The 25,391-nt window shown below is 41.1% G+C and overlaps 2 protein-coding genes and 1 long non-coding RNA gene across 12 annotated transcripts in view; 2 read left to right on the top strand and 1 right to left on the bottom strand.

Moving 5' to 3' along the window:
- LOC310744689 overlaps positions 1–25,391 on the top strand; it is a 150,728-nt gene that overhangs the window by 121,985 nt on the left and 3,352 nt on the right. The gene's annotated exons all lie outside the window — the stretch shown is intronic.
- CCDC152 (coiled-coil domain containing 152) lies at positions 614–24,408 on the bottom strand. 10 transcript variants are annotated; one of them, XM_083576295.1, is made up of 11 exons: positions 23,747–23,915; positions 21,193–21,288; positions 20,387–20,492; positions 16,530–16,598; positions 15,660–15,724; positions 13,746–13,848; positions 13,224–13,351; positions 11,874–11,960; positions 11,048–11,135; positions 3,575–3,669; positions 614–2,571 (listed from the first exon to the last, which is right to left on the bottom strand). In XM_083576295.1, exons 2-11 carry the CDS (start codon positions 21,253–21,255, stop codon positions 2,566–2,568), a joined length of 810 nt encoding a protein of 269 aa, XP_083432421.1. In that variant the 5' UTR covers positions 21,256–21,288; positions 23,747–23,915; the 3' UTR covers positions 614–2,565. The 10 variants fall into 10 exon arrangements, with proteins under 10 accessions (XP_083432421.1, XP_083432413.1, XP_083432417.1 ...); XM_083576291.1 differs by lacking the exon at positions 614–2,571 and having other exon boundaries at positions 3,513–3,669; positions 21,193–21,281; positions 23,747–23,916; XM_083576294.1 differs by lacking the exons at positions 614–2,571; positions 23,747–23,915 and adding an exon at positions 24,319–24,408 and having other exon boundaries at positions 3,514–3,669.
- SELENOP (selenoprotein P) lies at positions 4,004–10,951 on the top strand. Its single transcript, XM_083576297.1, has 5 exons — positions 4,004–4,655; positions 5,564–5,773; positions 7,177–7,389; positions 8,126–8,243; positions 9,056–10,951. Exons 2-5 carry the CDS (start codon positions 5,571–5,573, stop codon positions 9,317–9,319), a joined length of 798 nt encoding a protein of 265 aa, XP_083432423.1. The 5' UTR covers positions 4,004–4,655; positions 5,564–5,570; the 3' UTR covers positions 9,320–10,951.

Genomic DNA, 25,391 nt, shown 5'->3' with positions numbered 1-25,391 from the left:
AGCGGAGGACCCGTGCTCTCCCCGCTGGTCTCTGGCGAGGAGTCCTGGAGCCCCCTCGCCGATTCCCCCATCTGCCCCCCTTTATCCCTGGTGTTACGCTGATTTCCTTCCCCAGCCGATGAGCTCCCTCTCTCCCTGCTGGGCCCTTCTCCAGCATCGCTTGGGAGCCTTCCTCCACCTCTGGCTCCGATGTCAGTTCCTTGACAGCTACATTCAGAAACAACACTATTCCAAACCATGGCGTAGCAGGGAGGAGGGAAGCACTTGCGATTTCAGCAGCATGTTGTACAGTCGCCTATAAAACATAATTTAAGAAGGATATTGACAAGCTGGAATGTGTGCAGAGGAGGGAAACCAAGATGATCAAGGGTCCACACCTGGAGTACTATGTCCCGTTCTGGATGCCACAGTTTAAGAAGGATATTAACAATCTGGAACATGTGCAGAGGAGGGAAACCAAGCCTTGGGAGGGACAGTTGAGGGAATTGGGTATGTTTAGCCTGGGTAAAAGAAGACTGAGAGGAGATATGATATCCATCTTCAAATACCTTAAGGGCTGTCACATGGGCGATGGAGCAAACTCGTTTTCTCTTGCTCCAGGGTGTAGGACCCAAATAAAGTTACAAGAAAGGAGATTTTGACTAAACATCAGGAAGAATTTTCTGACAGTAAGAGCTATTTGACAGTGGAACAGTCTCCTTCGGAAGGTGGTGGACTCTCTTTCATTGGAGGTTTTTAGGCAGAGGTTGAATGGCCAGCTGTCATGGAAGTGCTAGTTGAGATTCCTGCATTGCAGGGGGTTGAACTAGAAGACAATCAGGGTCCCTTCCAACTCTACAATTCTATGATTCTATGGTTTTGCCCCCAAGGAAAGATGGTTCATTCTGCCTCAATGGTGGGCCTGCCCTGCCTTTTACCCACACTCCGGCTACATGGCAAACTGTTGGGATACCCTGGGGATCTGCTCTGTAAGTGCCACAGCTTCCTCCCTGCCCCATTGCAACACAACTGGGCACACAAGGACTTGCAGCATACTTGAACTTGCTCTTTGGGTCCCAGCCATACTCTCAAGGCAGCGTAGGGATCACAGGCAGAGAAGCACGAAACAGCTGGAATAGGTTCCTGCAATTTAACAGTCTACTGATTCAGTTAAGCTTTGTCCCCTAAACAGAGAGATGTAAAGGAGCAATTGTTGCCAATTTAATCTGAGTTCCAGCTTTTAATTTTCTCAAGGCTGTCAAGCCATTATGCTAAGCACAGCTAAGCCGAGCAGCCCTGAGCCAAATCACAGCCTACATTGTTAACATTCAGGGAGGGAAAGAGAAATAAACGATACAGGCTGGAGGCTGTTTGCTTGCTTTTTGTTCATTTACCAGGGACGCAAGCAGTGCCTGATTCTACAATGTGACCTTTGGGTTTTATTCCTCCCAGCAAATCACCTGTGCAAGAGAGAGAGGGGAGGATGGGAAATATTGAGCTCACCCTTGACCCTCTAGGATGAGCTGGTGGTCAGAGGCTGTGTACACATTGCTGTTTACTCAGGCTCCATTGCGCTCCCACTGGTGTTTGAAGCTGTGTACATGTGGTGTTTGCCACAAACCATATATGTGCTGTAGTTTCCTGAGAAATACTGTTGTTTGGTGTGTTCCCCCTCAAATCAGCTTTGCAAACATAAGCCACATTCATTTCGCAGTTAAGCTGAGGTGTGTGTACTTGAGATCACCTTTGTGAATGCAGTTTCATGAATAGGAGTTGCAGGTGTGTACGCATGGGGAAACCAAACAGGCAATGTACGTTGGGTGAAGACATCCCCACCTCTACTCTGGTGTGCACAGCAATGTAAGAATGTGACTTGAAACACAGCCTTGCTGCATTTTAAGCTGCTAGTGTGTACATTGCCTTAGAACAGAAAAAGGAGTTAGGGTTTAAGATTGGAGGCATTTCCAGCCTATGTTTGTGTGGTATTAAATCACTTACTGGCAAATCCAGGCTGTGCAATTGGGAGGTCTTGTGCAACAAACCTGCTTTGCCCCCAAATATCAGACTTTGTGGTAAGAAAAGTGATGGGAAAATGCAGTGGGAAGTGTGGGATAACACTCACTTTGACTGACCTGCAATGCTCATTAAACAGCCAGCATCTAATATCCCTGCAGACAAAATCAGGATGAATGCACAATAAACAGGATGTCTGGACATGCCCTTGGAGAAAAGCAATGGCTTATAGACTTTGAAACAAAAATGCACATTTTTGTCCAGGCAAATTCACCGTGAGTTTACTTTCCTCTTAATTTTGGCACAAGGATGTGACGTTCCTAGAATCCCTTTAAAGAGTCAAGTTGCAACAGGACATGGTGCTCCCAACTGTGTGACCTCACAGTGTGTTGGAGCACTCAGAGAGAGGGTCACTTCCAGATGATAGACAACCAATGGAAAACTTACGTAATGAGAAATGGCTGTGAATATCGAACATCAGTGGCATTAGTTGTCTCTCTCTGAGATTTCATTTGCTTTCATTTGATGATTGTCTCTGAAAGCAAATCATGGAAGGAAGAGGATGCTTTCAGTTCACACCTGACACAAACACAGGAGGATAAAAATATTTTTTTAAAAAAAGCATGTTTAAACCAGCCATTTCAGTGCTCCCAGTGCAGATCAGAGGCACATTCCAGATCAGGGACCTGTGGGCGCTTTGCCTTCAGAGTAAAAATTGCTCATTTAAGAATCATTTTCTCTCTCTCTCCCCTAATTATAACAATAGTTTGGCATTTAATTTTTTCTGTCTGCCTGTCTATTTTATCTATAGTGGCTAAAATGTGCATTTGCTTTTAAGCTACTTTCTGCCCCGTAAAAAAAGGTAAAGGGACCCCTGACCATTAGGTCCAGTCGTGGCCGACTCTGGGGTTGCAGCGCTCATCTCGCTTTATTGGCCGAGGCAGCTGGTGTACAGCTTCTGTGTCGTGTGGCCAGCATGACTAAGCTGTGCCATTTACCTTCCCGCTGGAGCGGTACCTATTTATTGACTTGCACTTTGTGCTTTCGAACTGCTAGGTGGGCAGGAGCTGGGACCGAGCAACGGGAGCTCACCCCGTCGTGGGGATTCAAACCGTCGACCTTCTAGTCCTAAGCTCTGTGGTTTAACCCACAGCACCCCCCGCGTGCCCCACTTTCTGCCCCACATGCACACAAATAGCACAAGAGAGGCCCAGAGAGCCTGATTGTGAGGTATGAAAAACAGTGGTGTACATTCCGAAGGGTACGCACTCATCATGGCAATCGCCAGAACTATGCCCCTTCCAATACAAAAATGCACCTCTGATCAATGCAGACATTATGTCATCAGTATCAAGATGGCCTTTTTCCCTTGCCACCCCTCCTATTTCATTTAACATCCAGCCTGAAGCAATGTTCTGGTGGACTCAAAAGCTTGCTCACTATTTTGGAACATTTTTTTGGGTCATGAAAAAAGAGGCTTCAAAAACTGGCCATTTGGACTGTTAGCCAGGTGTGCTAATGTACCTACCTCTTCCTCAACTTACTTTATTTGATGGGTTTATCTGAGAAAAATGTTAGCTACCTGGAATGCAGGGGATGGCAAATTGTGCCCAGGAGATGACATCATCACTTTCTGTGAAATAAGTGGTGGTGCTTTGTTGTTGCCCGCCCTTGTTCCTGATGAAAAAAATATATTCCAATGTTATTATTATGAGTATTAGGGCTGGCTCAATACATTTTGTCACCTGAAGTAAACCTTGTTTTAATGGATATGCTTGCTATGAATTTTTCTTTCTTTTTTGCGTTTCAATTTCTTTGCAGTGAGTTTCCCTGGTTGTGAAAAGCAACATAAAAATCAATAATAAAAACCCAGCTAACTCATTCTGTGAGCGCCTATCCTTAGGACTGAAGATACTCAGTGCACATGAAACAGTCTCTGGGTTAGGAGAACAGAAAGGTGTATTCTGGAGAAGAGATGGCAATTTCATACTGCAATATTTTGTTGCAGATCACACTTTAACAACAACAAGGCAGCCAGTGGAGACCTCCCTAGGGAGCGTTTGGGTCTCCGTCGCCTGCACCCAAGGCTTTGAACCTTTGGATCAGTATTGCCAATTGATTTCAAAGTAGGCTGATACAAACAAAAGCCAGCTGTTGGGCAAGGAAATTTGCTCAGGCTCCCATATCAGGAAAGGGTGTGCATCGGGCCAAGGCAAGGACACAACGAAACTTGCGGGCTCAGCAGATACTCCTTTCCTTAAAAACAAGTAATAAGTTTTTTGGAATTAATGTCCTTCCCACACACGTTTTGACTCTACCACCAGCTCGGAGTTACTTTGGGGAGATTGGACACTGCACCACCCAAAAAAGCCACTTTTCCTGCACATTTCTTTTTCCCAGGACGGCAGGAAAAGCTCTTGTTACTTCCAGTTAGTTAACGAAAACAAACGTTTGGCTAGGTTTCGCTCCAGGGAGCTTGCAAGGACATTGCAAAAGAGTCCCCTGAACTTTGAACCACGCCTGCAAAGTGATAAACAGGCGGAGTATAAATATCAGAGAACTGCAGCTGCGAACTAGATAGCTAGATTTGTTTTCCTTGCATGGTGTAGCTGGAGAGAACAGAAGCGAAGTCGAGGAGCAGCCGAGCGAAGGGTGGGGCCCGGGTAAGTCTGTTGTTTCCTTGTCAAATTCGCTTTTCCGATTTCTGCAAAAGTGTGTTGAATCGGGAATCGGTTTTATATATATTGTGCGCGCGCAAAGCGATACTTTAGTCTACAAAGTGTGATTCCTCAAGTTTGCCTTTGGTTGTCAGGCTTTGGTTCTTTGTTTCCATAAAGGGGTTTCTGGAAAAGAATACAGTATATATATATTCTTCCAGAATGTATCGGGTTCAGAGCTGCCGGAACAGAGGGGGAAAGGGGGGGAAATCAGTTAAAGCTTGACATTAACAGTGCAATCCTATGCATGGTTACTCAGAAGCAAGCACAGCCGAGTCCACTTTGCTCCCACGAAAGTGCCTACAGGATTGCAGTTTAAGAAGTCTATGCAATGGGCATCCCCTCTCGTGCAGCCTTACTCACAAGTAAATATGCATAGGATCAGCCTGTTGTGCGAGTCCCGCGGTTTCCAAACGCACTGTAGTTTTAGTGGGGATTGACATTAACTGGCTTTTACTCAGAGTAGACCCATTAAAACTAATGGTGGCAGCTAACTTAGACCAGACCCACTGGATTTAATAGACCAGAGTAAAAGTTAGTTGAACACAACCTTGTATCTTTGAAATAAATACATACGGGGAATGATCGCACACTTTGAATTTTGACACTTGTCTCAATTAAACTGAATATAGCAAACTTAAACAGCTGTTTGCTATAATTGCAGTGGTTCCCAAAGAAAGGGAAAGGCGAGGGGTGGGTGGGGTTGGAATCCTTAAAAACAAGAAGTGGGACAGATTTATTGGGAGTCTGTTTATTCTGCTGTTCTGGAGGAGCCAGGGGCAGGAGGCATGTTCTGTGATCGGTGGGGTTGTGGGTGAAGCGTTCAACTTGTTTTCTTTTCTTTTCTTGCAAAGCCCTGCCATGTGGGTTGGCCTGGGACTTGCCCTGGCTCTCTGTCTCCTCCCAGGAGGAGGGACGGAGAGCCAGGGTACCAGCAGCCGTTGCAGAGAGGCTCCAGAATGGCGAATCGGGGAAGAAGATCCAATGCTGGATTCCAGGGGTACTGTCACGGTGGTAGCTCTTCTTCAAGCCAGCTGATTCTTGTGCCTGTTGCAGGCTTCTAGGTAAGGACACCCCGTGTTTGCACCTGCATTTTGGTGGGGGAGATTGGATCTTGTCAAAAATAAGAGGCATGTTTATACAGGACAGGGGTGGGATTTTCTCCTTATTTTCTTTCAGATTTATGGTGTCTCTACTTTTCCATGACTCCCCAAAGTGTTTCTGCTATAAAAGTTATTTTTGGCTCGCAAACTGAAATTTCTGGCTTCACTGCTTGGATTCTGTACTGCTGTTTGTAATAACAAAACTCCTCCTATAAGCTTCATTCTTCGTTTTTGGATTTCATCCAGAGCTTGGATGAAACAAAAGCAAACCAGAAAGTGCCCAAGCAACAGAGCACCACATGTTTCATAGGGATTATATAGCAGAGGTCATTAGTGCTTTCACGACTTCATAGTTCTCTTGCACACTGTCCCATTATAAACTTCCCTGGCTAGCTTCAGGGGGACATCAATCCATTCCACTTCTTATACGTATTGTTTCTTTAGTAAATAAAATACAGCTGTTCAGATATTAGGAGTGTGAAAGTCCACAGTGCCCTGCATTCTTCAGATTGGGGTGAATGACCTCCAAAGCCTTATACTGTATGAGGGGGCGGTGGGAGAGAGAACTGCTGATGCCTTGCAAAAGAGACCCAGATTGTTCAGGCTGCAGTGAGCAAGGAAAACCTGAGTTGCCAAATTAACTTCTGCTTTTCCAGTTTATTGTCCTCCAAGGGCATGCAATTTGCAGATTCTGTGACAGTTACAGAAAGGAGGAGGAAAATGACTGATCCATTTCCACATTATCTCCACTTTTTAAAAAGCAGCATATTGCTACTAATTTTCAAGCATTAGTACAGTGCTTTTTGAGTAAGGGATGGATCAAAGGCTTTTTTGGCAGACATATGAAAAAGCCTTTAGAATGGCAATGGCTTTTTTTTACTTTTAATACAACCAATTGAACAGTAAAGCGATTTGCCAAGGACATATTTTAAAATCTTAAATTCTTTGAGTAGACAAGAACCACATTTGTCCCACATGGCATTAAAATCTTCACATGCAATAATAGTAATACCACTTGGCCAAATGTTCTGTTTTCCAATCACAACAAGCAAGCAAACTCCATTGCAAATACCTCCAGAGCCACATATGTGGTAATCTGAACTATCCATAAAAGGTCAGTGTCACTCATTTCTGACAACACCCTAGAAGATAGCATACACAACTAATATTTTACAGTTATGTTGTTGTATGCTGATCGCTTGTTTTAAATTCTAAGTTGTCCAGAGACAAATAAATCCAGTAATAACAGTGGGGGTTTATAGATTCTGAGAAGCCACCATTTCATCTTAACAAACAATATAAACTGTCCTGAAGGAGGATAGCGCACTTAAAATATTCATTTTTCTCTCTGTGTCTCCTATTAGATTGGAAGATCTGCAACTGAAGCTTGAAAGTGATGGCTTGGTAAATGTTTCATTTATTGTGATCAATCACCAAGGACACCATTCCCAACTGAAGTATAACCATCTAAGAGAGAAGGTTTCGGAGCACATTCCTGTATACCAGCAGGATGCAAAACAACCTGATGTCTGGACTACACTAAGTGGAAAGAAGGATGACTTCCTCATCTATGACAGGTCTGTATATAAAGGAAAAGCTAAGAGATCTAAATGAACCTCATTGGGCAAAGTTTTCCATAGCACTGAGGAGAATAGGCTGAGAAGGCCCTGCTTCCCATCTATATCAACCTTATTTCCACCATAAATAGGATACTAGGTTGTAACCAACAGGCACATAGATAGCTGTATGTTAGGCAGAAGAGTTCTAGTATCTTAGCTGTCCCTTTTTAATATATAGGTATGTGTATTGCTTTTGAAAATAAGGAAGCACATTCATTTATGTGAGTCCCCATCTGCAACCCAGACATGGGTTTATTGCCTCGGGACAAACTTTGCTGCTCTTGAAGGTTTTCCTTGGCAGAGAGCTCCCTGTACTCTTAAGAGGCTTGAGAAGTAAGAGGGTGCCTGGAGGGAGCAGAAACATGCTCACAGGGAGAAAAAGTGTCATGATTTGCTGTTGTAAGAGCCCGTGCAAATGGCATTTCCACCCCTGCAACCTAGCTATATAGGATTGAGGCAGCTGTGAAATGCTTGCAGTAGATTTTTTATGGATTATAACAGAACACAGGACATCTAGCACAACAGAAATTCATTTCTCATTTCCAAAAAGCTCCACGTAATGGGTGATAATAAACTTAAGTTTTATTCCAAGTAGATGCACTGAAATTAATGAATATGACTAATAGTTGAATACAGTACCACCCCATGAATTTATTTCACATTGATATTAAAACCCAGGTAACTTTCTTTCTAGGTGTGGCCGTCTAGTGTATCATCTTGGTTTGCCTTACTCTTTTCTGAGTTTTCCGTATGTGGAAGAAGCCATTCAGATCACATACTGTGAATCAAAGTGTGGAAACTGCTCTTATCTGGTACTTTTTTTTTTTTTACAATATTCTTTTCCCATTGTGTGTGGATTTAATTGAATAAACAGAAACCTAATCAAGCATGTTTTAGCTTATATTCTGAACGTGATTTTTGAAAATTTTGAAAGGTCCTTGGCTGCTATGGGCTTAATTTGTGGTGGAAACCTGCTATAATGCATACAGCTGAAGTATTCCCACACCACTGGATTCTAACTTACATACTCCCTACTGCTGAACCATTGTGCAGGCACGTCTTGACAAACTTTGTACCGGAAAGCACTTTGTGGCTCCTTCTCTGGAGCTAAGTATGGGAGCCCTCCTGAAACCCATTTGGAAGCTCATTGGAAAGCCAGGATAACTGAATAAATAAATAAAATGAGTGGGTTGTAGCCAATGAAATCCTACTCACAGTAGACTCACTTAAATTCATGAACCTAATTTAGTCCTGTCCATTGACTTCAGTTTGTCTACTCATACTAGGGCTAGCATGGGGTACAACCCTTTGGCTCTACAGCCATCATGCAAATAGAAAGTCTCATCTTCTTAATGCCTCCCGCATGATACCAAAGAGCCGAAACCTGCATTTTCTTAATGAGTTTCGTGTTGATCGTAGTATTTTGAAATTTTACAAGTTGCTATGGAGAGAGAAAATTGTTAAATGCTTTACCACCATTCAATATAAGTGCATTAATTTTAAGGTTGTAATTTTACACAGCAGGTATATAAGAATCAGCTAATATTTTGCATATGTATTTAAAGAGCCACATACCTGTCTACCGAAATGGTGCATTTATGTTGTCTGCACTTTTTCCTTCCAGACACCAGAGATTGAAGAAATATGCAGGAACATTTCAAAAAAGCCAGATGAAAAGCCAGAAGAGGCAGAACCTCCTCCCTCTCAGCATGACCAGTCACCTCCCCTTGGCCATCAAGGCCAGAAACCCCATCACCGTAGACATGGGCATCGGCATAACAACCGGCGCCATCAAAATAGAGGCGGTCAGGCAGGTAGTGAGGATGTTGTAGAAGCTGCCTCACAGCAACCAGCTGTGGAGGATTCCCCCCAGAGAAAGAGGCTTTGACGAAAGGGGAATGCTATTTGCCAGAGGCAGTTGAGCTGAAAGTGGCAGGAGCTGACAAGGCCCACTACAGGTAACTGATGTTGACATTGTCGGCACTTGCTGTTTGAAGATCTAAATAGCATAGCCTCCTGACACTGTCGTGGTGAGCTCCCATCTTCCTGCAGGTGACGTGGGCAGCTGTTGGCAGAGAATGTCATTGAGTCTTGCCAGTGACGACTGCCAACGGCTGCTTGACAGCCAGCAGCAGCAGCAGGTGAGCTTGCAACTTCAGATGCCTGACAGTGAGTAGAAAGGGCAGAAAACTGAGCCTGAAAAACAAACTAAGCATCTTAAGATACTAGGGAAGAGTCCTCAATGTAGAATGCATTCATTGATAATGCAGGCATTGGTATCATCAGATTTTTCCAAGTTGATTGGAAGCACTTATTGGCAAGAGCCAAAGAGAGTTAAAATACATTGAGTGACTATTGCATCAGTGAGCTTCCCATCTGGTACCGTTACGTGAATGTCTGAAAGAAAGCAACTTACGCAGCTCAGTCCATGAACCAATTAAGCCAGAGTACTTGAGTTTCATGTTTTGCAACTGTAGTTGAATGCTATTGCTTAATTGGCTTTGTACTGAGTTGTTTGGGTAAGCTGATTTGCCTTTAAAAAACAACAATGACATTCTCGTAATGGTACAGATTTTTGTTTTTCGGTGCCCATTTAAAGTGTTTGCTACATTTAGTTATCTCATCTTTCTGGTTTCCTCTTCTACCATTCTGTTTGCATTTGTGAAGACAGAAGCATAAACTATAACCTAGGGGCTTCTGTTTGATGTATAGCAACCAAGAACAGGGGAGGAGAATAAAGATGTGTTAGCTACTTAAAAACAACTCTGGGTTTTTTTTTGAAAACCAAGTAAATATATAAAAATGTGAATTCCCCCCCACTAAAACTTTAGAGTCACTTAATGATCAAACCGTATTGTAGAAGTTGATGTACTTTTAAAGTTTGTGTGTGATGGCTGATATTCCAAACAAAGGGATTTGCCAGAATTTCTAACACCCAAGTAATAGATTTTGGACAGGCACATTTAAGATCCTGTGGCAAAAAGACTAGAATAGACTATGAATCTTTTTGTGTTTTTGTGAAAGTCCCACCAAAGCTAAGTATCAGAGCTATTATGCATTTGGGGTGCAAGGTGAAGCTGTGATAGAATGAAACATGGAACAGGGTCAAAAACATCTGTTGATCAGATTTAAGTCTTGATCAATCTATCTCACAGTTCCTGTTGGTTTGTCATTCTTGGACTGGTTTTGGTTACTTTTATAACAGATTAATGAAGCTTGTATGTTTCTCTCTAGCTAAATAGTATGTCTCATTGTTAACACCTTGTCTTTCTGAAATGAATTTTTGAGTGTTTGTGTGTGGAGGATTTAGGCATGAAAGAAAATGTTCAACACAGAAACTGCTTAGATGGTGCTTGCTGTAGTTCATGATGGTTTCATAGGGAAAGTCACTGCCCTACAAACTTGAATTTTTTTATGGTGAACACTTGTTAAGCATGAAAGTAGTTAAGAATATAACTGGAAAGCATGTTTTGTTGACGATGGATAAGAGAACTTTTAATAAACCAAAACAAGCAATTAACCTCGTGTGATACTTGTCAGTTACACTTCCTAAACAGACAACTTGTGTTTTCATGTAATTCTCAAAACTGTCAACATTTGAAATGGACACCTTCACCTTTGCCAAGCCTCTGTTCCAAGTTTCTGATGGTATTACGGAGAACTTCAATTTCCTTATTCTTCTCTTCTTGAAGATGCTGAAGCTTCTGCAAAGATGAAAGCAAATGCTTTATTTCCTATTAGAACTTGGTTCCAAGACAGTGTATATAAACAAAGGTGTCATTGCTTTTGAAAAAAATCTTCAAATACTTTTCAAAGGTTTGTATGTATTATATGACATCCAGGCACTGAGTCAGCTTGGTGGTCCCTTTGGAAGTTAGAGCACTTAATTAATTAATTCCATAGTTTTTGCCTAAAACATAGCACAAACAACGAGGACGAGACCTATGATAAGCACCTCCTGATGCTCAAAAGTTGCTACATTTCTTTCTATACCCATCTTGCCACTTCTATTCTACAGCCAAAGGAATTTTAAAAGCTTCATTTAATAATTCTGCAAAGCCTAAAATTTAAAATACCACAACCAGGGTACATTAATTATTGCATATTTTTCAGTGTTACAGAAATGGATGGGAGTTGCAGACAATGTCACCCTGATGCATGTGTACACAGTGCATACATGCCATTAAAAATGGGAGAGTGCATATAGATCAGGTCAGCCTTAAAAATGAACAGAGAAGCCATTTTAGGTAGGAGATTTTCCCAATGGTTGGCACTCCTCAGAGGAATAGGAGAACTGGGCCAATGTGTTAACACTTTCAGAGATATTGATATATAGTGATGAGGGCAAGACACAACATTTAAAGTCAAATCTCATTGTCAGAAATACTGTGCGCCATCCAAGTATTTAATGAAACACAGATAGAAAGTGCTGGAAAACATACCCTTCTGTAAATGTTTTGAGGCAGTGAAGTGGGATTTGGATAGGACTTGGGCATTTTGGTCTGAAGCTTTACCAATTCAGCATTGAACTGAAACAAAAACACATGTAAGTATGTTGATAATGGAGGACGAGGAAAAACCTATACAAATATTTCTACTTTAACTATTCTTGAGCCAGTGGGGTGTACTGGACTAGGATGGATGAACTCCAGGTTTAATCCCCACTTAGCCATGAAGCTCAATGGGTTACCTTGGGCCAAGCACCCCCTTGGGCCTAATCTACCTAAGAGGGTTGTTTGGAAAACTGTGTACAGTTTTGTTCACCATAATGCAAGGAGGATACTGTAGAGCTAGAAAAGGGTGACGAAAATGACCACAGGGCTGGAGAAACTTGCAGGAGAAAAGGCTACCTGGAGCTATTGGACTTTGGGGGGGGGGTGGCTTCCAAAGGGATAAGAGAGAGGTGCATAATGCATGGTGTTGAGAAGATTGAGTATTACACAGTGCATAGTTAACTTCTGGACGTTGTTACCATGAGAGATAGTAAAGGCTACCAACTTGGATGGCTTTAAAGGGAATTAAACTCATGGAGGATAAAGCCAGTAATGGATACTAACCATGATGGCTGTACTACTTACGTATCAGAGATGGTGCATCTCAGCACCCCAGTTGCTAGGGGACAGGAGTGGGAGAGCATTGCTATACTCCAGTCCCGCTTGTGGACATCCCATAGGCATCTAGTTGGCCCCTGTAGGATCAGAATGCTGGACTAGATAGACTTTTGCTGGATTAGATAGTCTAATCCTGGATAGTCTAATCCAGCCGGGTACTTCTTATGTTGTTAAATGTAATATAAATTTATTGCCTGGGTCATGCCTGTTTTGAAGTTTATAATTAAAATCATAGGAGGCAGTGGGGAAATTTGCAACCATGTGACAAAAGAGGGTAAGGTAGATATTAAAACATTCAAAGTATGAATACATTTTGAGTGCTGCTAGGAGCAAAGAAACCCAAAACACCTCAAAATATTTTTCTTGCTCCCACTGCTTTTTCATAAATATAACAAGGAAACAAAAATTATAAGCAACATAATTCTAATAGCTCAATCTGAAACTCATTTATTTAGATTACATCTAATTAATTTCAGTGGAAATTATTCTCAATTATGGCAGAATAACAGCCTGCTATAAGGCTCTTATCATTTATCCAGTAAAACAACAAGCTAGGCTCTTCCTAAAAAGTTATACTTCCTATTCACAAGTTACGACTTGTATTTGCATATACTTCTTTATAAAACAGACCCAATCTTTTATCTTCTGGCTTCTATCTTGAGTTTCTAGTGCATACTGTACCTCTATTTGCAATTTGATTATCTCATCCTGTTTTTCTTTTTCTTGTGCTCTGAGTTGTTTAGTTAATTCTAAAATCTCCACATCTCTTTTCTCTATTAGTCGCTTGTGCTCTTTCTCCATGGCTTCAACTTGAACAAAATTAAAACAATGTAAAAATTCATTACATTTAATCAAATGGCTTTAAGGTGATGAGAAGCTGTACATTTGAAAATGTTACTCAAAACATTTGCAAGAAAAGCTGGGATAATAAATAAGAAACTTTTTAATTTTAGATACAAAAATAATCAATATGTAAACATTATTTACAAACACCTTGGAGGAGAAGATTCATCAAAGATGATGCCGGTTAATACACAACAATTTTAGGGGATCCAGATAAGCTGGAATTTATCCACCATAGTTAATTCCGAGACTACTGTTCATTAGTGAAAAAGAACTACCGTATGTAGTACCAAATATTTTGCTTTAAAGTATGAGACATCTCAGCATCACTCACATATAGTGTACACAATTTATGCTTACATTTTTTATTCATGTCATAGTGCAGCTTCCATTGTTCAAGCTTGTGTTCCTCCTCCTTCTTTTCAATTTCTCTCATGAGTCTATCAACCATATTTTTATGTTCCTATAAATTGATTTAAGCAATCTTTTGAAACAAAACACCCAACAGCCAAATTCTCTAGGTAGTTTAAAATAACAATACAATTAAAATCACAAGACTATATAATGTAGCATAAAGCTTTCCAGCAGCAGAGATTATAAAACAATAAGCAACTGATCTGTCTAAACAGATTTCACTTGCCACAAAATTCCCTGAATCCTCTTTTTGTCATGTAGTTGAACTACCAACACTCCTTTCAAAATTAACTTTGGAAGTAATGAATTCATTCAGAGGCCAAAGAATCCAAGGTTTCAATTTATAGAACAGGAATAATGCAGCCGCTCCCATCACCTAGTTTACAGTGACAATCCTTTAAAAAAACCAGTCATTTTTAGCTCAATAAGTCTTACTTTAAGAGCACATAAGATCACAACTTTAGCTGCAACAACTGGATTTAAGTTAATTTAACCCCCAGATTATGGGGCCAATTCACACACCACAAAGCTTGTTTGCTTTCCCATTCCTTCCGTAAAAATAACTATACTTGCCCAACTATCTGTGGGATTGCAGAACAGGAGGAAGGCACACTATGGTCTCATTCACTATGGCTAATCCATCCATTGGCTAGAGGGCTGCTGGGAGATTGTTGGTTGGACTTGCACATCCCAGGAACATCATGCCAAGGTGAAGACCAGCCTGAACTTATCCACTGGCCAGAGAGGAGTAGCCAAAGAGGAGTTTACTCTGGGCTCTCAGCTAGAAAAACACTTGATTCCAACTACCAGTTGCCTTCAGATTGCAGAAGTGAAGGAATCATAACAGCCCGAGGAAATGAGGCTGCTGGATCAGTTGCAGCACCTCTATCCAAGCAAGATCACCAGCAAGGGAGGATCTATGGGATAACAAGCCTCTCATAACCAGCATTCCTAAGTATAATTAATGCACAATGGTGTTAATACCATAGAGTAAGTTGTCCCACCAGGCTTAGCTATGTCACTTCCTCTTGGGAATAATATAGGTAACCAAGCCTTTGTTACCACCCAGTCTACCTGTGAACTTGATGTGTGAGGAAGTCTGAGGTGGTTGCTCCAATTCAGCTGCATGGCTTTCACAAGCCTCTCTTGTGTTCCTTTACCAACCATTTGGGAACTTCTACCATTTTGTAACTAAGCCATGTTTTACTGCCTGTGCAACTTTTCTGACTGATTGCAGCTTACTCCAGTTGTCAGTGGAACAAAATTACTTTGGCTGAACTTGTTTGCAGCTTACAACTTTAAATGAAACTTGAAAAAAGACTTAGAAAATGTAAAACTGCTATATGCCACATCAGACTACTAGACAAACTTCTTGGTCAGGTGCCTTTCCAAGCCCTTTTAATAGGGGATGAACCTGGGTTTGCATTCAAAGCATACCATGTGACTGTGACTGTGGTCCTTCCTTTCCAAAATGAAGGAGATTTCACACTTGCAATTTATTGTTGCTATGCAGGATTATACGTATTGAAACAGTTGTGACTTCCACCATGATTGTATAATGCCACACGGAATGAAGCAGTTAATATATTACCCTGCTCTTTTGGATAGATACATGGCAACAAGTGCTTGTGATGTCAGAAGATGAGCCAGAAACAAATTAAGACCATGTATTTGAAACCGATACTCTAATCTGATTATTGTCAAGTAGCTCATAACAATGAAGATGACAATGCCGATATAAGGGGGGGAAATCAAAATGAGAAATTGACAAAAGACAACTCCTCTCTCTAGAAAGTAGGTTGATTCTCCATACAGTCTTCCATAGAAAGAACCTAAGGTTTTGAAGATAGATGCTCTCACCTGTTCATGGGATTTTAGTTTCTCTTCTAAATTATGAGCTGTGTTCTTCAGTCTCTCACTTTCATCTGTGTAAGGGAATTGTTGACAGTCAGACTGGAAGAGAAATTTTGTACAGGTTCTGTATGAAGAAAGAAAGAAAGAAAGAAAGAAAGAAAGAAAGAAAGAAAGAGGGAGGCGTATATGGACTAAATAACAGCCCTTGACATCTTGAATGCTCGCTAGAGCGTATATGCATGGGGCTTTTAAAAAGTTAAGATAACTTCATCTTCTTATTCTATTGTTGGATGATCATTTTTGGAACTTTGTATGGTATATATTTTTTCTTTGGCTTTTTATTGATTTTACCAGTTTGCATTTTATCTTGTTAAGTTGCTTTGAAACTTTCTTTGATATAAAGCAACTAACAGTCTGAATAACTAAATAAATGTCTATGCAAGTAAGCAAAAGAGGTAAGAAGTGGAAGAGTCAGGAACTTTATAAACTCCTTGTCATTTTCCAGACCTATGCACTCACCAGCATTGTGCTGGATTATCTCCCCAACCACCCAGGTGACTATGCCAGCAAAAAAAAAAAAAGGATAATGACATGGAAATAACCTTGTGCAACATCTGCCAATGACGCACAAGCAGAGGTTTTCAACCAAAGCAGCATCCTATGCCAGACACACAAGACTGAGCTGTATGCAACTTGTATTGAAGAAGTTTAATAGAGATGCCTAAATGCAACTACTTTTGCTGATGCATATCTATATGCATACTGTAGTCAACCCTTGTTGGAAGCTCTATTCCAAATACTGTGTTCTAGTCCACACAAGAGCAGTCTCTAAACACATTAAGAACAACATCAACACTGCAGCTAGCTTTTTTTTACCTCTCAAATTATACTGGTTTTCTATAGTTTGTTGGAGACCTTTAATCACATTTTGGAGTGTAGCACATTCTTTTAAAAAGAAAAAAAGAGAAATTGATACACTTTAATTACTGCAATAATTTAATAATTATTAAACTGCATCATAACATTCAAAGTTATCTTAAGGTAAAGGTAAAGGTACCTGTGACCATTAGGTCCAGTCGCGGACGACTCTGGGGTTGTGGCGCTCATCTTGGTACCTATTTATCTGCTTGTACTGGTGTGCTTTTGATCTGCTAGGTGGGCAGGAGCTGGACCGAACAACAGGAGCTCACCCCGTCGCGGGGATTCAAACCACTGACCTTCCGATCGGCAAGCCCTAGGCTCAGTGGTTTAGACCACAGCACCACCCACAAAGTTATCTTAGTCATCAGTAATAAATACTTCCTTGTTCTGGTGTAATGAAGAAGTATTATACAGGATGCTGTCTTTCTAAATTATGCATCTTCTTTGTAGACATCATTGAAATTTTACAAGTTTGCCCACTAGTTAAGAATCAGCAAAATAATTGCATTTAAAGAGGTGTTCTCAAGTTTCATAGGGCTTCATGCAGTTTCAAGAAGTGAACACAAGATGGACCTCTGACATCCCCATATCGTTCATGCCTTCTGTAGTCTACTCATAAAAATACAAAGCACTGCTTTATATTGAGATGCATGTACAGAGGAACATCTCCACGTAGCATTATAGACTCATTCTCTTTCCTTTTCCCTTACTTGCCACATAACAATGTATGCGACAACTCATATGAAAGTGATATCTTTTCTGTACCTCATAAGGAAAGCTCCAGTGGCCCTGCTCTTCCTAATCCCACCCCCTGCAAAATTGTCTAGATGAGAACAGCCAATGCCTTTGCACCTGTTCTAGTTTCCAAACCATCTCCCAGATGGAACATATTGGAAAAACGCACCTTGGAGATTATTAACTGATTTTGATTCCTTGTTTTGACTTTTTTATTTTAAAAAAGAGCACCCCATTGCAGGGGTGCCAACTTGCCCTCAGGATTGTGATGTCACACGCACTATGTGCAGACATGTGCATGTGACATTACCTGTCCGCATTGCAGTGGCTGATGGCAGCGGCTCCTCTTCCTCCTCCTCTCTACAGCCAGCAAGGCATCCTTTTCCAGGAGGAGGGACTCAAACACAGAGACAGAGAAGAGAGACCCTGCCTCAGCGTCCCAGAACCCCTCCACCTGCCGGCTTTTCTCATTGACTATGTGGGTGCCTGGGCTGGCCCCCACAATTATATTATTGTGGGTGCCCAAACACCCATGGCCCCCTGGAATTGGCTCCTCCTATGCCCCATTGTTTACAATTTGCCCAAAGGAAATAGAATCCTAACATTCAAAAGGTGACAGTGCGCTGTTAATAAAGGCTGCTTATACGCATAATTATGCTGTATAATATCAAGCAGGGGTAAGGCTTCTAAGCAGGCAGATCGGACAAATAAACTGAGCAGCTAAAAGACAGCAGTGTGTGGGTTTTTAGGTATTTTTAATGCATGCACTTACAAAAAAATACAGGTAGCAGAAACTATTTTATATGGTGGCTGATGTAGTGCACACATGCATTACATTAAAAACATTCTGCCTTCATTGCTATTGTTTTATTAACACACAGACTTAATGGATAAGAAATTTTAGTTGATTAAAAAAAATCAATTAATCATGTGATAGCATTACTTTAGGAAGACTATCCAGCACTTTTCACCATCAAAGTCATCTTGTTAATGTCTGCTCGGTCCCAGCTCCTGCCAACCTAGCAGTTTGAAAGCACGTCAAAGTGCAAGTACATAAATAGGTACCGCTCCAGCGGGAAGTTAAACGGCGTTTCCGTGCGCTGCTCTGGTTCGCCAGAAGCGGCTTAGTCATGCTGGCCACATGACCCAGAAAAACGTTGGCTCCCTCGGCCAGTAAAGTGAGATGAGTGCCGCAACCCCAGCAACTGGACTTAACTGTCAGGGGTCCTTTACCTTTATTGGTTTTTTATTTTTTCCACAACAATACAAGTAGCAAAAACAATAAAGTCAAAGGAAAACATGTCAGCATAGAATGCCAATTCACAATACCATTTTGCAAAATAAGGCACATATTTTGGTCTTAAATCTGGAATGCATCAAATGTAGTGCAACCAAGTCAGGAAGCACTGTTCCATAATCAGATACCTATCTTATGTTAATATCCTATTGCAAACTTTTAATATTTTTTAAAATGCTAGCTGGCCCTAGAACAAGGGCAGGCAAAGCCAAGGCAGAATTTGGAGGCTCATGGGCAAAGCTGGAATATCAAGTGTATAATGGGCAGAGCTTTTTGAAATATGGAGCTTATTACCTAGGGACCCCTCAGACCTGCAGCAGCCCTAATTTATGGAGAAGATTCCATTAATATCTGCATTGCTTGCTTCCATCACATTATTTATTGGAGGACTCCAGTGACTTGCTAGTCCCTGTCTAATCTAGGAATGTAAAAAACCAGGCCTTAATAAGTCAAAAGCTGTCATTGTGTTTTTATATCATTCCCTTTCTTCTCAAGATAAGCCTTTTTATTAGCAGAAGTTGGAATGGTTGGTCAAATATATCATTTGCCATGTCAAAATATCTATGATTAAAGGCAGTTTCCCCCCAGTCTGCTCTAGCATTTGAAGCATGCTTCATAGGCTGTAAATTGTTCCATGCCCCCCCCCCCACGTGACAGTCCTTCTCAGCTCATCTGCAGATTTGCAGATCACTAAGATCAGACACACCGAAAGAACATTTTATTTTGCAAAAGCTATAATCCAGACATAGCCCTTCACAGAAAAATATAATCGATTTTAAGCATTCATCCTAAAATGCTTCACACTTTTAGTACATTTTGTATTGTGAAATGAATTCTTGCAGTAAAGACAGGCAACCTATTATTCCTGTGATATATTACACAAACTGCTTTCAATAGAAAAGGGGCTTTATTCTTAGAAGAAACCTCTCCACAACTGCTAAGTTACAGTTTTACTTCTATAGACTTTTTTTTTTACCTACCATAGTATATAAATTAATTTTCACCTTTGTTAATATTAAAACTTCCTAGTGTTTCACCTAAGTATGCTAATAGACCTGGACAGCACTCAGTTTTCATATATCCAGATACGTGGAATCATTTTTCTTCCTAGCACACAACCTGTTGCAGGTACCAACATGATACCTGCACAGCACTTTAAAGAGTCTCATTTGAGTGCCAGCTGCCTCAGACCCTCCAGGTGTCCGCATTTTCCAGGGACCTCCCTGATTTAGATAAGCCATCCCAGTTTCTGATTTGATCCCAGAATGTCCCACTTTTCCTTAGGATGTCCCTATTTTCATTGGAGAAATATTGGAGGGTATAGAATTATCCAACACCTGAGCCATCTGAAGGCAATCGTGTATAAGGAAGGGTTTTTTTTTAATGCTTAATGTTTTATTATGTTTTTATATATGTTGGAAGCTCCTAGAGTGCCTGGGGCAATCAAGTAAGATGTGTGGGGTATAAATAGTAAAATGAGCATTATGGAATGGGACGTCCCTATTTTCATTGGAGAAATGTTGGAGGTTATGCTGTGTTCTCCAGATGCAGACTCACGGCATTATCATCAGCCACATCTTCTGCCTACCCCCTTTCTTTACTGTCTAACCCGATGATGTGTTCTGGAGAGCTTGGTTATCTTAATACAGTTAATACAGCTTAATACAGCAATGTGGAGGCTAACAAATTTATTATGCAATAAACTTTAATGGGCACAAGTCCACCTCATCAAATCTGTGGTTATAAAAACCACAGATTAGGTAAGCCAAGGAATGCTTACCTTCTTTAGCTGATTCTTCCTTCATTTGGCTTGCTGTCAGTAACTTGTTTGTTTCATCTAACTGAAGACTAAGAATATTATTTTTTCCATGAAGCCCTGATATTTTCTGTAAGAAAAGTTGAGAATTCAAAATTTAACAAATTGTTTAACATTACCTTCCCATCTTCACAGTCGCTCTAAGGCCTGGGCAATAAAGTCTAGTCATGTGCTGTTTAGGCAACAATTAATTAGAAACCTGAGAGCATTAACCACAAAAAGTTAACCGCAGAGCAATTATGGAAAGGTTTCATAGAGGACATACAGCTGTGTTTTGGGTGATGTCTGAATTCATCTGCTGACTTTTGTACTTTACTCTTTTTTTTAAGCTGTTTTTCATTTTGCAATTATTTATTGTTTTATTTATTTATTTCATTTATAAATCACTTCCCATGAGGCACCCTAAAGCGATTCACAATACATATACATATATGTATATGTGTGGTGTGGTGTGGTGTGGTGTGGTGTGGTGTGGGTGTATAACAACTGCATATATAAAAGAAACACACACACATATACAGTGCTTTTTTCTAAAAAAATGTTTAGGGGTACTCTCATTTTGACTCAAGAAAATCACCATTTTAGAGTTCAAATCAGGAAAAATAAATATAGTAAATGGACAAAAGTACAAAGATTCACAAAATGTTTAGGGGTATGCGTATCCCTGCGTTCCCCCAGAAAAAAGCACTGTGTGTGTGTGTGTGTGTGTGTGTGTGTGTGTGTGTGTGTACACATTGGCATAACAATTAAAGGATCTATACTCTTCTTACCTTTTCTATATTTAAAAAGCCCTCTAAAAGTGCATCAAGATTCACCACACTGATTTTCTTCATGACTGCTTAGCTGCACAATTGCCCAGCTGTCTCCTGTGTAATATACAGTGTATTTAAAGAGAAGAAAACAACAACGGATAGCAAAAACGTCTGAGCAAACATTTACAGGATTGCATTTGCTGCATTGTAAGGCCTTCTCAGCTATGAACTCATTGGATGGCACAGGAACATAGGAAGCTATCTTAGATCAAGTCAGACCATTGGTCCACCTATTTCAGTAATGTTTACTGACTAGTTTACTGACTAGGGAGGGACATTGACAGCTCTGCCTGGAGAGGCCTGGGAAATTGAACCCGGGGCTTTCTGCATGCAAAGCAGATGTACTACTGAGTTACGTTCCCTCCCTTGACAAATCACACTATTTTATATCAACCGTATCATACAACAGAGATGGGGAATCTCAGGTTCGGGGGGCAAATGGGGCTATTCAGGCTTCTCTGTTTGGCCCTTGGAACTCTCCCAACTCTTCACTGGCCCTTCTTTACAAGCTCCTTAAGTGCTTTTGCCTGAGTGTCCTTGAACTCTGATAATGCTTCTTGCTTGCCTGGCTAGAGGCTAGAGAGGGGTGTTTGAATGCACGGAAACTAGCCTGTACAAAGGGAAAATTTATATTAAATGTTCTGCCCTCTTAACCAGCTCATGACTGACATGTTGCCCTCTGAAAGTTGCCTAGATGTGAGTTCAGCCTCCACAATGAAGAAGATTCTCCACTCCATTAATACAAAAATAACGATGTGCCCTAGTTAAAAAATAAGTGATTGCTTCATGATGATTTGAGAGGAGATATGATAGCCCTCTTCCAATATCTAAAGAGCTGTCACATGGAAGATAGAGCAAGCTTGTTTTCTCCGACTCTGGAGGGTAGGACTCAAACCAGTGGCTTCAGGTTACAAGAAAGGAGATTCCAACCAAACATCAGGAAGAACTATCTGACGATAAGAACGGAGGGAAGGGAACAAACAGCTCCTCAAGTCTATCTCTGAGTGAGGTTGTTAGGATGCCGCAGAAGTTGATTCCCCTACTCCGGGAAATGTGTTTACTTATTAACATTTTCCTGCACCTTATAAATTATGCTCAGAGAGGCCAGAAGTACTTAACAGCCCCTTTATAACATGGTGACCCTGTAAAATGGTGGGGGCTGCCTTCTGGGGTCCCTAAACTCTGCTAAGCCCAGTGTGATTCAGAGCGCCCCCCCCAATGACCATTGATTCCCAGTTCAACCACAGGGTAAGGTTGATTTGATTCCCTGCCCCTTTTCTGGATGCAGATCTCCACTCCCTGCTTCTTGCCTGGCGGGGTTTGTGTGTGCCATTTTGTAGTTCACCTCAGGTAATAAAAAGGCCTTGGGCCAGTCATGACAGCAGGGTTTTCTGGAGTATGAAAAGTATAAAGTGCTATAATCTATAGTAGCATCCAGCTTTCATGGCCACAAATAAGCTTTATACACCGCAACAAGTGTATTAGTTTTTACGGGAACCAGAGAACTGTGTTTCTTTTGCAGAATCTTGTTATTCACTATTATATTTTTCTACATGGCATTGCAGTTTACAAAACACCCTGTAATTCTCGTCTCACTTAAATGCCTTGTTATCTTCATGGCGGCAGCAAACACTTCAACACCAGCCAAAGCTGCCCCAAGGGAAGCCAAAGATATTCCCTGCCAGGCTGATTGCTAGCATTTGTAGATTTTCTTCTTGAAATTTTTGTCTAGATGCGTAAGGCATTTCTTTCTGGAACGAACTATCCCTCCAGAGCAACAGCAAGGTTACTCAAAATCCTAAACCAAATAAGCAAAACATTCCTCACTGGTCAATCACTAGGAATGCCTGTTCATCCTCCCACTAAAAGCATGGCTCAGTTTAACCAAGGAACAATTAGATGGATGCATTATTTTTATGAGAAAGGACCATCATGCATTGTGAGTGAGGCTGACAAATTTTGAACTGGTTCTTTTAGAAGCAGGTTGTTTGGACTTGCTTGTGGCAATGAGCTGGTGATCATGTTTAGCCATAGTCAGCCAGAAAGTTCACTGGGTGACCTTAGCCTAATCCCTATTTTCTTAACCTACCTCACAAAATTGTGAGGTAAGAACCATGTAAGAACTTGAGTTGTTGTTTTTTTTTTTTGAGGAAAGGTAGTAGCTACATAAAAAAGAAGGGAAGAAATGGATGCTTTACCACCACCTTATTTCTATATATCGAAAGTATCTTAAAAGGCAGAAGAGCATGCTGGCCTGGTGTTTTCCTGCTCAGCTGGCAATATTCAAAAGGATACACTCATTCAGAATACATTTCGGAGTCAGTGAATGTGTTAGTATTGAGTGACAAATTGTATAGGGAACAGGGAGGAAATGCATTGACTGAGGACTCAGAGACACAAGTTTGAGGGGAGGTTGGTGTTTGGGCCATGAGGAACTTCGGCATCCTGAAGTGACTTGTTGGAAATGGGAAGCAGAGTTGGCTCGAAAACTAGGGCAAAACTAAGCCGCTACCTATATTTATTATTTTTTTTTTTTCTGAGACAGGTTCCCCTTTACAAAGAGAATTCCCACAAAATTGCTTCTGAGAACGTTTCCCTCAGAGTGACAGTTGCTTCCCTCTCAACAGAAAACCCACATAGCTTGCTGCCCAGAAAAGGCGGGAAAAATCTCTGCCTCAGGAACCAACGGATGGAGCATACCACTCATGTCTTAAATAGAACGAGAGGGGTGTTTCCCCTGTGCTAGCCTGATAATAGGTTCATCCACACATTCCAAGTGGTTGGGAAAGGAATATGGACACCCCCCGCCCGGGTTTTGAGCTGCGCCCGAAAGAAACTTTTCTAGAAGAGAGCTGCCTGCACACCATACATTTAAAGCACATGCTGTTCCTAAGAATTCTGGGAACTGTAGTTTGTCCCTCATAGAGCTATAGTTCCCAGCACCCAGTTCCCATGATAGATTTTTGTTGTTGTTGTTCAGAACCCATTTCTTTGCATAGATCTTGTTTTTAAGACAGTACTGGTTTGGATAAAATTAATAACGTTGTTAATTTTCACACATATTTCTAGAACGGAAAGCAGTACCTTGCGCACGTGTTTGGAAGCTAGCACTTCTCCTTGGAGAAAGCGATTTATCAAAGCTGCATTTGAAAGGAAACCCTTAAAGTAAGGTTTTGAAAAGGTCGAGGGGTGCACTGGCGCTGCAAAAGATTGGATCCTCCCTCTGAACAGCTGTTAAGCAAGAGAAACTAATCTTGTGTGGCACCACTTGCTGTTCCTTTGCAAGTGGCTTCCTTACTGGCAACGGAAGCCTTGTTTTCTAAAACGGTCAATAATGTCATTTTATAATTGAGTCTGTATATGCATGTTCACAAGCGGCAAACTCCACAACCCCAACAGTTTGTTTTCTAAGCTGAGGGAACACTAATTATGCTCATTAGAACACCTGCTTGCAAGCTTAAGCAAGTGACAGCATATTTTAATGTTTGCAAATGCTAAATGGCACCTTTCAAGGTTGCTTAATTGAACAAATTGCAGGGAACCAGCTTAATTGTTGCTAGCCAGAGATTCTAGGGACAAAAAAAAAAAGCAAACACATTTGTTATTCTGCTTGTGTTGTGGACATAACTTTATTTTGGCCTTTGTTGTCAGAAACTGTCAGCCAATGACCCTGTAAAATGGCAGGCCAAGTAATTGGGAGTTAAGTCCAGCAGTGGAAAGGCTTCCAGGATGCTGTTTAGAGCATACCATCAAACTAGTATATCACATATAAAATTAAAGGAACATTTAACCACCCTCTTCTCATACAAAAGATCACTGACCATGGGAAGGCTCAGATGACCCTCATAGATGGGGAAGCCTGTGTGATAAGTCTTCTAGATTTAGGATGGCCAGTTAGACATTGTCCCCAAAGAAACTTTGCATCTCCCCCGAAATGCCATCCAATTTGTATATGGTGATTTACATGCAAAGACACAAATGTGTAAATAATTTATTTAAATAGAAATTCAACACATCTCACAACTTGTGTCTTAGCTCAGTCTGCTAGCCAGGTGTCACTCAGTGTTGAGGGGGAAACCTTGAAGACCCCTCCTGCTCGTTCCTTTTACGGTTCCTTATCTTTAAACCAAGGACCCCTTCACTGACAGCCCTTCAGT

The sequence above is a fragment of the Podarcis filfolensis genome, assembly GCF_964270895.1.
Source record: "Podarcis filfolensis genome assembly, chromosome: 11".
Lineage (NCBI taxonomy): Eukaryota > Metazoa > Chordata > Lepidosauria > Squamata > Lacertidae > Podarcis > Podarcis filfolensis.
This window is presented reverse-complemented; position numbering and strand designations above follow the sequence as displayed.